At 35.3% G+C, this 15,918-nt stretch overlaps 1 protein-coding gene across 1 annotated transcript in view; it reads left to right on the top strand.

Moving 5' to 3' along the window:
* MMP16 (matrix metallopeptidase 16) overlaps positions 1-12,240 on the top strand; it is a 278,364-nt gene extending 266,124 nt beyond the window's left edge. Inside the window, exons 9-10 of the mRNA XM_077771266.1 lie at positions 6,666-6,781; positions 11,171-12,240. Of these exons, the coding sequence (XP_077627392.1) occupies positions 6,666-6,781; positions 11,171-11,505 (451 nt within the window). The 3' untranslated portion in view covers positions 11,506-12,240. The remainder of the gene's footprint in view (positions 1-6,665; positions 6,782-11,170) is intronic.
* The last annotated feature ends 3,678 nt before the right edge of the window (positions 12,241-15,918 follow it).

Raw genomic sequence — 15,918 nt, 5'->3', positions numbered from 1 at the left:
CAGCTCTAATTCCTACTTCCTTAAGGTTTCTATAGCAGTCCTGGAATAGCCTTCATTCATTTATTCAAAAAAATATTTTGAGCAAATATGATGTGACATGTGTTATAAAGGACCACAAAGCTTCTGCTCCCATGGCACTTAGCTTCTATTAAAGGAGGCACTTATAAGCAGTAAATAAGTAAATGAGCCTAATCCTTTGTCATTGAGATATGCTACAAAGAAATAAAGCAAAGTGATAATGTGATAGAGACTCATGAGTGAGCAGGAGTGTTCGGAAAATTAGTGTAGAATTCAGAGGCCTTGCTTCTGAAGGGGACACAAGAGTGGGGCCTTTGATGGGTGAAGTTTCAGCCATGGGAAGCTGTTTGGAACAATATGTTGTAGGCGGATGACATAGTAGTGTAAACGCAATAATAGAATGTTTAAATCGGATAAAACATTGTGGCTAGAACATAGTGAGTTAATTGGTAAAGGAAGTCAAATAGGTAAGCAGAGACCAGATTATATGGAGCCCTATAGACTATGACAAATGTGTTGGATTTTATTCTAGTACAGTGGGAAGGTATTGAAGGTATTTTCAACAGGAAAGTGAGATGATCTGATGTGTATTCACAAACACCCCTGTGGCTTCTAGTGAAGAATGGGCTTCCAGAGTGGAAGCAAAGAGGGTCGCTGGAAGGCTATTGGAATCGTACAGGAGGCTACGATGGTAGCAGTGGTGATGGAACAAAAGGAGTGAGTACAGGATATATTTTGAATGTAATCAGAACAAGTCTTTCTTATGGCTTGGGTTTTAGGGGTGAGGAAAAAGCAAATTAAAAGATAACTTCCAGGTTTTTAAGCTCAAAAATGGAATAATGGTGCCATTCATGGAGATAGAGCAGGCTTGGGAAGGAATATCGAGGAAATGGGATTAAAATATTGAAATGTGCATATTTAGATTGATATGCCTGTTTCACACACCGATAGAAGGAATTAAGTAGGTACTTGGATCATTTGAGTTTGCCTCAGAGGAAAGGTCAGTCTGAGATACACATTGGAGAATGATTGACATAAACTGTATTGAAAGCAGTGGCCTACATCAAATCTCCTAAGTGTACAGATAGCTAAAGATGAATAGTTGAAATGATGGCTCTTTAAAAAGATCTGTAAAGTCAGATTAAAATTTCCACTATTGCACTGTTTCACATACAGCCTGGAACTCTGTTCCTCAGATTCCTTCTTGCCCTTTTCTTAATACACTATAATTTGATACTTGGATACATTTTGATCCACATAGCATTTAACTCTAAAAGGCTATGTTTCTAAATTATCTCTCAGCATCTTCTCACAGATACATACCCTATGGCCATACTTCATTCTAAGTATTAACCTTTAACAAGTTTAAGATATTTTCAAAGAAAGACAAAATTTAGATCCACTTTGGTTTTTACTATTATCATCCCATAATAGTCAAACAGAAAAACATTTATTTCCTCCAGCTTACCTTGTGTGTTTATGAAGTATTACTCAATATACGTGTTTTTAAAATCATCCAACACAGTACAAATTAGTATCCCCAATTCTGTTGCATCACTAAGAATGTTTATGAAGAGTGGGACTTTGTGTAGTTATTTGGGTAGGAAAAAAGAAGGGCTGCTGTATTTTGTGTAACTTAAGAGAAGCGAATAGTCTTGACTCTGGAGTACAGATGAGACACTAGGATGAAGAAATGGCTGGGTCACGTGAAATAACCCTTGGAACCACTTTTTGTTCAGTTTGAATTAGGTATCCAGCAACATGCCATTAATGTATGCCATTCCAGAATTTTCTATACCATTTTTTTCTTAGCAGAGACATTTAACAAAATGCTATTACCATTACATGCACAACTTCTGTCTCTTACGGACGTGACCCATGATTAAGTCATATAAAATGATTAAATCTCATTTCTAATCATAATTTATTTTGAATCATTGATTTGCAATGCTTTCTCAAAGAATCAACAATGTAAAGTCATAATTCTACATTAGAGATAACTGATCTATCAGAAGAAAAAAACTATAAATTTCATTTATAATAGGTTTTATCATTTGATTACCCTCCTGTACAAAATTCCAATTTTTTTCCATTATAATATCTAAGTTGTAAACCCCCAAATAGTTTTTATCCAGGTTTTAACTGAATATGTTAATATGCTTCTCAAAGACCCCGTGAACTTATTTTTCAGGGAGAAAAACATCAGTGCGATGAGCTTTTTGTTAGTGTTGAAATATGTTCAAATATGTTGAAAGTTAAAATGCAAACTTGTATTTATGAATAAGCTTCAGCACCTCTTATAAGACAGATCCGAATATAGTTAAATGATTCTAATCACATTCAAGTTTACTGGATACATATCAAAACTGCCACATAGCAGATAACCTGAGGGTCCAAGCCTACACTGAGTGTTTCAAAGATTGTGAAATGATCCCAAATTATAATTTTGCATTATCTGCTAGTGATGAAGGGAGCAAAATGCTTTTATTCTGATAAATTCATATCAGAATTAAGTTCCTACAAGAGAGTGTAATAAATTTACATTCCATTAATATTGAAATTGTGATCTCTATGAATCTTATGTGCTCAGCATATAATATAGCTGCTCAAAAAAGTGTTGGTGGGTAAATGGATCTGAGTGAACAGAAGGAGGGAAGAAGGAGAATTATACTTAAGTATGTTAAGAGTTTGAGAGAGAGTACTGAGAGTAAGAATGCTATGCCCAAGGGAAACAATAACACTAATGCACTAAACTATGAAGCTGAAAGTATTAGAGTTTCAACTCTGCAACATTTCAAAAGGGTAAATGTGACTAAATCATTATCTTTTAAGTGAGTTGAGTGACCATACATACTAAGTCTATGGTTAGGATATCATCTTAGAAAGCATTGTAATATGCAATATAAAAGATTGTTGAGGGATTTAAATGACATAAAATAAAATAATGTATATGTATAAATTTATTTATAACTACAAAAACCTATACAAATGATTGGTATTGTTTAAGAACATCACTACAACTACTTCTCAGAGAACAAATCTGGTTTCTAAGTATGTAGTTAATCTTTCTTAAACCACACACAGGGTGTGATCACTTTGTCCCCAGGATTTGTGATTGTTCCAAACTTCTGGCTTAGCAATATTGAAAAACTTACTTTAAGTTGTAGTTTATATCTAAAAATGACATGTATTATATAAGTAAGCCATTATTTAATCTATCATGTAGGGGAAAACCCTACCAAGTAAACTTTGATACAGTATCTACTGTAAAGTACATTATGATTTTAGAAATGTAAAATGCAAAAAAAAAAAGTTTCTTAGAATCTGTGAAAATGAGGCATTTGACTAGTTACATACAAGAGGTTTTCTTTTTTTTTTTTAATGTTTATTTATTTATTTTGAGAGAGTGAAACAGCATGCTTATGAGCGGAGCAGGGGCAGAGAGAGAAGACAGAATTCCAAATGGCCTCTGTCCTGACACCACAGAGCCTGAAATTGGGCTCCATTTCACAAACCCTGTGATCATGACCTGAACCAAAATCAAGAGTTGGACTCTCAACAGGCTGAGCCACCCAGGTGCCCCTGATGGGCTTTCTTTATGATCAAGTGCAGGAACCAGTAGACATATATGACTATTTTAAACCCCACTGAAATATTTACTTAAGAGAAGATATCTTGAAATTTAACCATAGTAACAATTCTATATTCATCGTAGAGTGTTCTGTGAGAAAGAAATATTCAGAAATATTTTTAAAGCAGATGTTCCCATGAACTAAATGTGAAAGAAAATATACTTCAAAATTGGTAGAACAATACACTAATGATTCTGCCTTCTTGTCTTCAGAAAAATAGGCCCAGTCACCATTTTATTAGCTCAGTGTTCTCCCTGAAGCTTTTCCTGATCTTTCCATCAGATCTGTTCTCATCTTCTTTTGATGAGAATCTGCCTTGTGGTTTACTTTTTGGAATACCTCATGAAACAATCTTTTTCTCTTTTCCATGTAAACATTGAGGAATTGCTAATATTTCGGATGTTACTTGAATGGATGTTTCTAGGCAACTATAGCAAAACCTTATGTACAAAACCCCAAAATTCAATAAAGAGTCTTCCACTGGCCTAGAATAGGAAAATATCCAGAAAGACCAGGAAATGCTTATTTTTTTCTGATTTCAGCCAAAATGCCTAATCCTGAGATAATGCATTAATCACTTCCCAAGCCTGTGTTGGTAAAACATTAGCTTTAGCAGATGGAAAGAGATGTTTAAGTGGGGGAAAAATGCAAAAGGTTGTCAAATAAATTTAAATTTGGAAGACATATTTGGTGTGCATAGAGGAAAGAGGACCGAATTTTAAAATCAGACCAAGTTGGTGATAAATCTATCCCTTAGTGTCCTCTTAGAATTCTCCTCTCTTAAAAGGGGACAATGATGACTATCTGATGGGTTTGCTGTGTTTAATGAGATAATGCATAGAGCATAGGCCTGCCCTAAAGTGTGAGGTATACTGGAAACTGCCAATGGCTTCACCCCAGTTTTTTATTCCTTTTGAATATTCAAGATATAAACTCATTTAGCTCTTAGAACATAGAAACAATCATGAATGATCCCCAGTAGGGCTGGTTAAAGTTAGTTTTTTGGGTGTCTAGCAGTTCTGTGAAAGTGCCTGAATGGCCACCGTGTGAAGGCATGGGGATCTGAGAGTTCTGACTCTTGGAGAGCTTTCCTTTTATCTGTTTTCCTGTCTGTACACTGAGGACTCCAGTCAAGACCTGCCCTAAAGTCTACATTTATATACCCAACTGCGTCCTCAACAACTCCACTTTGATGTCTAGCAGGTACCTGAATTTAACATATCTAAAACCAAAATCATGATTGTTCAAACCAGCCCAACTTACCTTCCCTCATTTCCCGATCTTACTGAATGGCAACATTATTCTTGCACATGTTCAGGCCCCAGGTTCTTGAGATATGTTCAACTTCCTTCTCTCACATCTTGCATTCAACCCATTAGTAAGCTCTCTGGGATTTCCCTTCAAAATATATCCCAACCCCTTGAATTATCATCAACTCTACACCTTACATTCCAGAAGCAGGGATTCCTGCTTCTATTTTACCTCCTTAAGTCTATTTGACTCACAACACCCAGCATGTTCCTTTAAAAAATAAACCAGATCTTGAAGCTCCTCTGCTCAAAATCTGTGTTGACCTCACATATCTCTTAGAGGAAAACCAGAGGCTTTGCTGTAGCATAAAGGTCTATCTAATCTTAGATTCTGGTTCCCACTCTGACCTTTTCTTCCATTTGCCAGCTCGATTCTAGTCACCCTAGCCTCCTTGTGGATGCCTAAGTGCTCCAAATTTGTGCCTGCCACAGTAACTTTCAACAACTAGCTCCTCTACCTGAAATGTTCTTCTCCCAAAAACTATATGTGTTGTGCCTCACTTCTTTCTACTTTCTGCTCAATATCTGATAAAGGAAGGACTTCTCTGTTCACTAATTAAAATGGTTTTCCCATATCCCTAGCTAACTTTATCTGCTTGTTTTCTAAATCTTACCACCTCCTATCATAGCGTGTATTTGTTAATAAATTATTTTATTGCCTATAACCTGTAGATACCCAAAAATGTAAGACTGAAGAGAGCTGGGCATGTCTGTTTTGTTTAAGGTTATATCTCTCTAGTGTCTACAATATGCCAGGAACATAATAGGTACTCAGTAAATATTTGTTAAGTGAATAAATGAATGGAAAATGAAACAAGATTCTGCTTAAGATGATTCCAATAAATAAATAAATGAAAGCGTTCGGCTGCTTAAGAAAGATATTTTGAAAATCATGAAAACCTCTTTTTTATCCTTAGGTTGGTGATACCCTTTTGAATTGGAAATATATTTAGCAAGCACAGTATACTTAGCTAGAATTTTAAAATTAATTTTAGCAGACAGAATAATACAATAATAATACCCACTTTTAAAAAAAATTTTTAAATGTTTTTATTTATTTCCAGGAGAGAGAGAAAGAGAGACAGCGTGAGCAGGGGAGAGTCAGAGAGAGAGGGAGTCACAGACTCTGAAACAGGCTCCAGGCTCCTAGCTGGCAGTCAGCACAGAGCCCGACGCGGGGCTCGAACCCACGAACAGCGAGATCATGACCTAAGTGAAAGTCGGACGCTTAACCGACTAAGCCACCCAGGCGCCCCTAATAATACCCACTTTTAACATGTGCAAGATAGGCAACAGAATGAATGTTCTTTGTATTCAATGTCTTTTTTTTTTTTAATATTTTTATTTATTTCTAGGAGAGAGAGAGACAGCGTGAGCAGGGGAGGGTCAGAGAGAGAGGGAGACACAGACTCAGAAACAGGCTCCAGGCTCTGAGCTGGCAGTCAGCACAGAGCCCGACACGGGGCTCGAACCCACGAACCGCGAGATCATGACCTAAGTGAAAGCCGGCCGCTTAACCGACTAAGCCACCCAGGCGCCCCTGTATTCAATGTCTTTATAGTGTTTTTAATCAGTTCTGTAAATCATTAACAGATAGCATACAACAAGGATTTAATGAATGTTAGCTATTACTGCATATACATAATTTCCTTCTCTATGCATGTGTTTTTTGTTTGTTTGTTTGTTTGTTTATTATCCTTTTTAGGTATTGGAGATACAGTGAAGAAATGAAGACCATGGATCCTGGCTATCCCAAACCAATCACCGTCTGGAAAGGTATCCCTGAATCTCCTCAGGGAGCCTTTGTGCACAAAGAAAATGGTATGCAGCATATGCATTATGTATTTCATGAGTTTACTAAATATTTTAATAATGCATTCTAATATTTCATTATGTTGAATTAAATCATTAGAAAGCACCGTACTAGGGCCATAATATATTTATGTGAACTTTCCTCTCTAAATTTATGCTTAATATTATGCTTCAGATTTTTTTTTAACCTCAACTTATTTTAGTTTATAGGAAAAAAATAAAGGCAGTGTTTTAAAATGGTGTGGATACCTTTGAAATAACCTCATCTATTTTTCTATTAAAATTACTATAAAGTTAATAACAGACATATATAGGACAGGAGCTGGTCACAAGGAAGGTATATGCCCTATCCCTTGCACTCAGAATTTCATGAGTATATATGCTTATATTCTCATTATCCGCTCTAATGTAAACTCTCTGAAGACAGTCACATAGTAAATATTCAATAAATATTAGTTGTATAAATTAATTTTATCCCTCCCATTACTCTAAAAATTCATTCCATGGAGGCGATATCTCATTTGTCTGAAACACATATTCTGTACAATAGCAATACCAGCCAATAGGAAGGCCTTGGTCTATCAACAGCAAAGTCTCCACTTTTCATCAGATTCAGATTTCATGCTTGTAGCTTCTCACCTTAAATTCATACTTTACGCCATTTTTTTCCTTTAAGTTTGTGTATGAAAGATGAAAAGTTCAAATTATTAAGTAAACAAATTTATATTCATAGTTTGACTCAAAGTAATTCCCCGCAAGTCTATGCACTTGGTATTTGATAGTCATAAAGTTAAAGATGATAGAACACTGAATGTTTTCTCTGGTTTATCCTTCTGTCAGTGTAGGAGTTTGTTCCCTGGAATCATCTTCTAGTGGTAATCATAAAAAAAAAAAAATAGCCTACAAATTCAGCAATTCAGCTATAGATTTTTGAAGAATACTTTTTATATTAAGGTGGAATGTGCCTCCCTATGTACCTACTGGTATTAATTCTGCCATTTTTATCAATGAAATATGAATACTTGGTGCTATTTATTGAATGCCTATCATGTATCAGTTGTGCTACATAAATTTATTACCTAATTTAATTGTCCAGCATAAATAACTTTTTATGTAATTATTATTTATTAATGAGGAAACTGGCATCAACTAGTCTAAGTACCTGATTCATGATCATAAAAAAGGTTAAGAGTATATATTTGAGGTTTGAAACTAGAACATTCTAGCCCCACTGAATTTGCTGTAATGCATTATCTCCAAAGAGGAAAGTTTAACACCACTCTCTACATGATATCATTAAGGCAACTGATTATCTGTCAAGTCTGGCTAAATTTTGCATCTTGTGCTACTAGACAAATTCAGGCTTTCTCAGAACGTAGCTTCCTGGGCCACCATCCTCCTGATTTTCACCTGTAACCATCTAAACAGTTTTCCCATTTTCCTCTTTACTCTTAGTCTCTGAAAATACAGCAATCCAAATGAGATATGACTCATGCAGAATATAGTGGAATGATTTCTTCTTAGCATCCATTGCTCAACCATGTTTTAAGCAAGAACAAGTTTTTAACACATATGCAAGTTTTAGTAAAGAATCATTGAATTACTTCTCCTTCAAATTGTTTCCATGTTAACTGACATCAAGGTATGCCACCGAGGTATTCTATATTTTCTCCTTAGAAAATGCACTTCTAAGGTAAATACAAGATTCTACTTTTAAACTGTTGCATTTCATTTTGCTGATTGCATCCCTACTTTAGTCTGACTCTTGATTCTGTTGATTTGCTATAGTCCCTACCTCTCTTACCCTGTTAAAATATACAGGTGAAATCCAAACACATATTTCTGCAAGATTCAGTTTATTCATTCACATTTATTAAACACTAATTAACTTCTTACTAATAAATAATCAGAGTGGAAAACAGAGAACACATAGGCACTGTCATCCAGGAACATCTACTACGTTAGAACAATACGATCTCGTTAACATTTTAGGACTAAGCATAGAAAACTCATCATAAAACGCAGTCAAATATGGGAGAAGAAAAAGCCATCACATAATATATTACAGCCCCACTGAATTCTTTCTCACAATTTCTCAAAAAATGGTAATTTGGGTAAGAACTCGTCTGTAGCTACTATTCTTAATAAGCATAACATCTACAACAGTATAACATCAAATTTACTCTTAAAAAGGAAAAGAATGAGTACATCAACATTTCTTCAACCAAGTACTATTTCATAAATGGAGGAACAAAACCAGACCTACATTATTGAATGAGATGAATACTGTGGGATCAAGTTTTGACAGATTTCTATTACCATGATTTCAGACCATTTCTTTTCGAATACTTTTATTATTTACATTCTATGGACTAGATGTGTTACTTCATAACAAATATATTCAGTAAAGTATAATCCTACTCCTGTATATGGAGTGTGCTGCTATAAAATTTGGGTTGCATAAATATAAAAATGGAAACTTCTGAACTTTTGCATGATACCCAGTAGGTTCAGAGTAATTAGCTTTGACTAAAAATTAAAGATGAGGACACTTCCAGCTGTTGGTTTCCAGTTTACAAATATAAGAAGTACGTTCACCTGTTTTGAAGGTCTGTTTAATTCTAAATCAATGCCATTATTCAACAGTGATTGTCTAATGTACTATTATTTGGCAAGTCTTCAACATTTCTTCATCCAAGCTTGTTGAGTAATTACATTGGATTTCATTAGTGTGATCAAATACCAGCTCCCTGCTGAAATATTTGAATCTACATACACCTGCTTTCACTTGGCAAGTTACTCTGATTGCAAAACTGTCCTTCTAAACTACAAGCAACAGCAGATTTTTATGGCATTGAACTGAATGATTTCCAAAATGAAGTGACCTGAAGTGCTGGTCTGTCCGAGATGAAATTTTCTGAAAGGTGTCAGAGTTTTTCCTTGCATGGGTGTTACGTCTCACAACTTGTGATGTTTAATCAAGAAGGATTTGTTAAAAGAGATCTCTAAAGGACAAGTTTTAGAAAACCATAAAGTGTTCAGGCTCCAGAACTAGATCAAGATTTAAATCCTGCTTGCACTAAGATTTAGGCATAGTATTTTATCTCTAAAAGTATAGGTACATAATTCTACCTGACAGACTGGTTATGAGGATTAAACTATGTCATTTACTGAGTTTTAAACACAATACTTTTTCCATAAGTGCTCAATAATACAGGATAAAGAAAAACTATCATTAAAGATTATTAGGCTTACTATTCAAACAGCTCCCAAAATAAAATTTTTAATTATAGCATTAAAACATTTCTTCTTGACATGTTTTATCTCAAAGTAAGAATTAAGTCCAACAATTGTAGTCACAAAGAAACTTGACATGAAGAAGCTCTGGATGAAAAGAACTTTTTTTCCCAACAAGAACAACAAAAATTGAGAGAACAGTCTTAAACACACACACACACACATATTTGTAGCTTAATTGTCACCAGCTTTCAAAGTCTATTATCTGCATCCATAAAGTTTTGGAACCTAAATCACATGTATTGCTAGTTACATGAGCCTTCCACATACCACCTCCTCCCCCATGAAATATGTTAGTTGGATAGTTAAAGATAGAATTGTAGGTTGATTTATACTCTACTTTATCAATCCCTCACTATACAAGTAAATAAGAATATTAAACAAAGAGGACAAAAGGAGAAGGAACAAAATGGGCATGATCTAGGACCAGAAATAAGGTTAGTGCAGAAAATAAATACTTACTTACTTACTGAGATTCCCAGCAGATAAGGGAAAACATCTCTATAGTTTTATGAGATGAATCGTTATGATTTCTTGTTCAAGTGATAAAAGCAAACCTATTGTTTAAGTACAACTGCTCCCAATACTAAAATGATTAGAAATTTCCCCTGAGGTGTTTCATGGAGAGGCCTCTCCATCACATATTATAAAATGTATTGATGGCGGTCTGCAGGCAAACACTGCTTCAACGATAAGGCTGTTTCAGCATCTTTTGACATAGGTTGATATTATCATCCTGATGTGTAATTCTGAAACAGCAACCTTACAGGTGAGAAATAGGATCAAGTTTTCTTTCCAGACTAGGAGTAGATGTGTACAGAGCAATCTTTCTACACTCTGCTATAGATAGATATTTTGGCTCTTGGCTAAGCTTTTCATAGGCATTAGAGGGCACAATTCCTACAGCATATCAGCCACATTCTTTTCAATAGACAGCTGAGCTGAAGATGTTTTCTTCCTACAAAACCCTAGGGGCCTTAACATGCATCTTTTACAAAGCGACCTAATTAAAATTTAAATCTTATTTAAATTAATTAAAATTTCTATACATATACACTTTCACAATAAGTGGTACCTATGTGTGTGTGTTTCCCCCTCTAGGCTTTACGTATTTCTACAAAGGAAAGGAGTACTGGAAATTCAACAACCAGATACTCAAAGTAGAACCTGGATATCCCAGATCCATCCTCAAGGATTTTATGGGCTGTGATGGACCAACAGACAGAGATAAAGAAGGACACAGCCCACCAGACGATGTAGACATTGTCATCAAACTGGACAACACAGCCAGCACTGTGAAAGCCATAGCTATTGTCATTCCCTGCATCTTGGCCTTATGTCTCCTTGTATTGGTTTACACTGTGTTCCAGTTCAAGAGGAAAGGAACACCCCGCCACATACTGTACTGTAAACGCTCTATGCAAGAGTGGGTGTGATGTAGGGTTTTTTTTCTTTCTTTCTTTTCCAGGAGTTTGTGGTAACTTGAGATTCAAGACAAGAGCTGTTATGCTGTTTCCTAGCTAGGAGCAGGCTTGTGGCAGCCTGATTCAGGGCTGACCTTTCAAACCCAGAGGGTTGCTGGTCCTGCACATGAGTGGAAATACACTCATGGGGAAGCTTCCATGATGCACAGTATCTGCCGTTCTTCAGTCCTTTGTCTTTCTTTGTCATTCAGTTCTAGGCCTTTCCTCTGCACGCTCAATGCCCAGTAAATTTTCAGGATTAACTAAAGAAGAGGAAAAAAAGAAGAAAAGATTCTTCTTAAAGGTTTCTAATATTATTTTCCTTCTGAAGTCTGAGCCCATATCTGGGGGAAAAATGCAAAATGGAAAACCCATGAATTTGCTTTAAAGCAAAGAAAAAAAAAAGTTAAACAAAAAAACCCACAATTGAACTTTCAGGAAAGTGTGAAGACCCAAAACAGCTTTGTCTCCAAAGAAGATAGCTCTCTGACCGCTATGGATAGTCTCCCACACTTCATTTTGGTCAGGTGGGAGATCTGGAATACACATGCAGGACTTTAGACTGTTGGGACAGCCATTTTCCAGCAAACAAGGGGCCAAAATATCTGCAATATAGTAACAGCCTTAATAATACATCCATTTTTCGTTTTATACAGCTGTTCTCAGCTATGTCCTCAATGTTTCATCACATTTATACTCATAGCTATATTCAAACAGGACCTTTTGATTGTTTTTGAAGTGTTCCTAATCCCCTTCCTGCCACCTGACCCCTGCATCATTGTGATAATCTCCCCAAGTTGTATTAGGCCATTGCCCCAGGCCTTCCGTGGGTCTGTCAGAAATATTCATTATAAGCAGAGCAAGAAGCAGTATGTCTCCAAAGTGGTTTAAAGTGACAGTTATTTTACAAGGATATGTGACACTAGTAATACATTGGTGTAACCCTTTGAGAACTATCAGATCAGCTTTCAGAGTCTTAGGCTTGTCAGTCTTGCTATCTGGTAACTTATAGAACTGGGCAATGGTAAAAACAGGCACAGGTTCAAGAAGTTCAGGTTTTTAAAACAGATATACTATAACCCCATGTAATTTTTAAGCGATTTATGGTACTACATAAATGCATTTATAGCAAACAAAAATGATGTTACTTGCCAAAAAATTTTCTGGCAAATAAAAAGATATTTTATTAAGAAAACGTAAGAGTGAAATTTATTTGAAAAACTGATTATAATATCCTAAGTCTTTTTTTCTCAGACATATTGAATTTCTGTTTTAAAATCCATTGCATGAAAATTCAATTTGCCTTGGTACATGCCATTAGCATTGCCATTTTACAAATGACTTAAAATGATGACTCTGAGATTGCATGAATATCCTCTAGTACATTACCTATTGCATGTCAACCATAGTTCTCAAAGGGTTAGTGTGGCTTCTGGCATTTAGCCATCCATTTGATCACTGACAGAGCCAAGAGACCACCAAAGCATTTCATTGTTGAGTGTAATTTGTCCTAACAGCAGTATTGTCATTTTCATGTGACCTGCAGAGCAGGTTTGTATCAATATTTTTTCCTAGAGAAAAGTCAGCAACTGACAGACCTCTTTATTGATTTTTAGGAGCTGCTTCTTGCAGTGAAAGGCTTTACAGCCACTGGGCTGTGAACTTATTAGAGATGGTCAGAACGAACGCACCCCATGAGTCAGACATTGGCTTTGTGTGAAAGCCAGCTTTTGAGGGGATTAGCTTTTGAAACAATGAACAGCTTGCCTTGAACTTGATTATTGATCTGTTGACTGTCATTAACAACAACTTAAACATTGTCTTTTGTGAAAATTTTCCTTGAAGAGTCCTGTTCTATGTCTTTGCCCTTTGACCTTTAACTTGCAAACTGGCACAAACTGAAGGAAATCTGGTATTGCTTCTCCTTTGGAGTGTTAATTGTACTCTAAAACCTTAGTAAGCATGAGCTGTTTCCTTAGAGTAGAGAGAGAGAGAGAGAGAAAGAGTGTTGATGGTGGATCTGCAGATGGACACTTTGCAATTTACATGCACACTCGAAAAATGCCCTATAGGTAGAAGTGACTTTTAATTTTCCTTTAATATAATTTCAAACCTAAATTCATCACTTTAAGTACAAATATAAAACTATAGGGGATAAACAAACAAAAAAAAACCCTCAAAATACTTGAATGGCCAGTGTGGCTTTTATATAAAGCAGGAATTTTATACTAGTGAAAATTTCTTACTCATTTGCTAATAATACACATTTCCAGATGATTTTTAATGAGTGTAGGTACACACATTCTTATTTTGAAATGGATAGTTGGGCTGCCTTGAATTTCTATTTATACTCAGCATAGCATGAAAATTAGAATGTCTATCAGTTAAAAAACATGTTTATGATTTGGTTTGGGAAAATATTTTGTAATCATGGGTGGCATGTTGCAAAGCCTTGCAGGTTATTTCTTACAACCTGAACATGTATAATGTAAGGCTAAGAAAAAAGAACAGTTCAAAAAGAGGAATGGCTTTACAGTAAAACAGTATGTAATACAAACTGCATTTTGACAAGATATCAGAGATTATGTACACGAGGGCCAAGAAAGCATGGGGAGAGGACCAAAATCAGGCCTGTAACTTCACTTCAGTGCTTCCATTCTAGATGATGCTGATATTATAAAGAGTTCGTCACTTCTACTGAGCATGGAAGACTACACACATAAGCTCATTTATACAGTGTTTGCTTATGGGAGGGTTTAATCCTTCTAGGACCTTGATGTCAAGAAAAAAGATGACTGGGAATTATATTTTGCAAAACATAGAAATGAGGACTACGTCATTTGGGGACGTGAGTAAATCATTGAGGAATTCCATCAACCTGCATTGAACATTGATTTTTTTTTTTCTAAAATGAGAAACAAACTGAAGAAAAAATCTTTTGCCTCTTTACTCATTTGTCAAAGTATCCTGATCCATCAGAAGACTATAAGGATATAAGGGCTAGAAAATAATCATAGCATTAAGAAGGGAAGGACTCTGTCACTATGCTTGAATTATGAGAATGTCATTGCTAAGTGTTGGGTCATATTTACTTCAATCTGAGATGAGATTTATGTGATAAGAAAAAACACATACTGATTCTCTCTTTACTAGGACAGTTAAAATTTCAGGCTGTGAGACTACAAGGGATAAGAAAACATTAAGTTCAGTATAATCACAAACATCACGATTCTATTTGTTTATTGTACACAGGGCACTTTGTGAGAATGGTTGCTGACTCCTCTTCCATTTGGGATTTGGAAAAAAAATCTCGATCTTATTGGTAGTGAAAAGGAGAGTGACCAACTAGTCTAGCACATAAGAACATGTGCTATTCAAAAACATCGTGGAATAAATTTCCATGGGTCAACAGCATAATGTACCAGTTCAGTATCAACAGAAACATGCAGTCTATCAAATATTTTTTATCAGACCATCACTAATAGCATGGAAAGTTCAGACCTAGGGTTTCTCAAATTGAAATCAAAACACATTCATGATCACAAAACACATTTCTCCTTCTGTTTCATTATTTCTCATTACTTTAATATAGACACAAATGTAAACAAGGTAATGTTCCTTACATAAATGAACTATATAGTTTATAATTTTAGCCAAATATTATTGTTCTATATATTATTAACTGGACTGAAATGAAGTATTAAAATAGCCAATCAGTCTGTATTCCCTATAAAGCAGTAAATCCACATCAGACCACAGAGGAGGTTGTGAATTTAACTAATGACCCCTTTTAGAACAAAGTGTCTACTGACATGGCAATGAAAACAGGTGAATACAGAGGCTCTTTACAACTGCAGAGACATCATAGGTAAATTAGAGAACATTATATGATACTAGCAAAGACAACTTCTGTTATAAATCAGAGGGCAAGGCTTTTCTGAATCAGATGTAATAAATTACTAAGTAATAATTTACAGAAAATAATTACTAAGTAATAAAGGATAGAGACTGATTTACTGAAATAAGCAAATGTTACTTTTACTAGTCAGATTGCTTGTAAGCTTTTTCTATTGACACAATTTGTTTCATATATGGTATACTTATTTTTATTCCCTTTCTGTGGGTGATTAAAAAACACAGTGTGGTGGATGGGAACATTGCCGAACTTCACTGGTAGTTCCAATATGTGGATGATGTGTATATACTGGATCCTAGGTATAGTAATATAATACTTCCAAGTTCTGCATATTATACTGATATCTCTAGTATGATACAAGTACACTCCCACACTTTGTGAATCTTACAGTAGAACAACAAATGTGTCCATATTGACTAAATCCAATGTGCTATCTGATGAGAAATGGATGTTATAATCAAGTAGACTGA

This window comes from Crocuta crocuta, unplaced genomic scaffold (assembly GCF_008692635.1).
Source record: "Crocuta crocuta isolate KB4526 unplaced genomic scaffold, BGI_CrCroc_1.0 scaffold235, whole genome shotgun sequence".
NCBI classification, from domain to species: Eukaryota; Metazoa; Chordata; class Mammalia; order Carnivora; family Hyaenidae; genus Crocuta; species Crocuta crocuta.
Note: the sequence above shows the minus strand (reverse complement) of the source record. Positions and strands in the feature narration are given on the sequence as shown.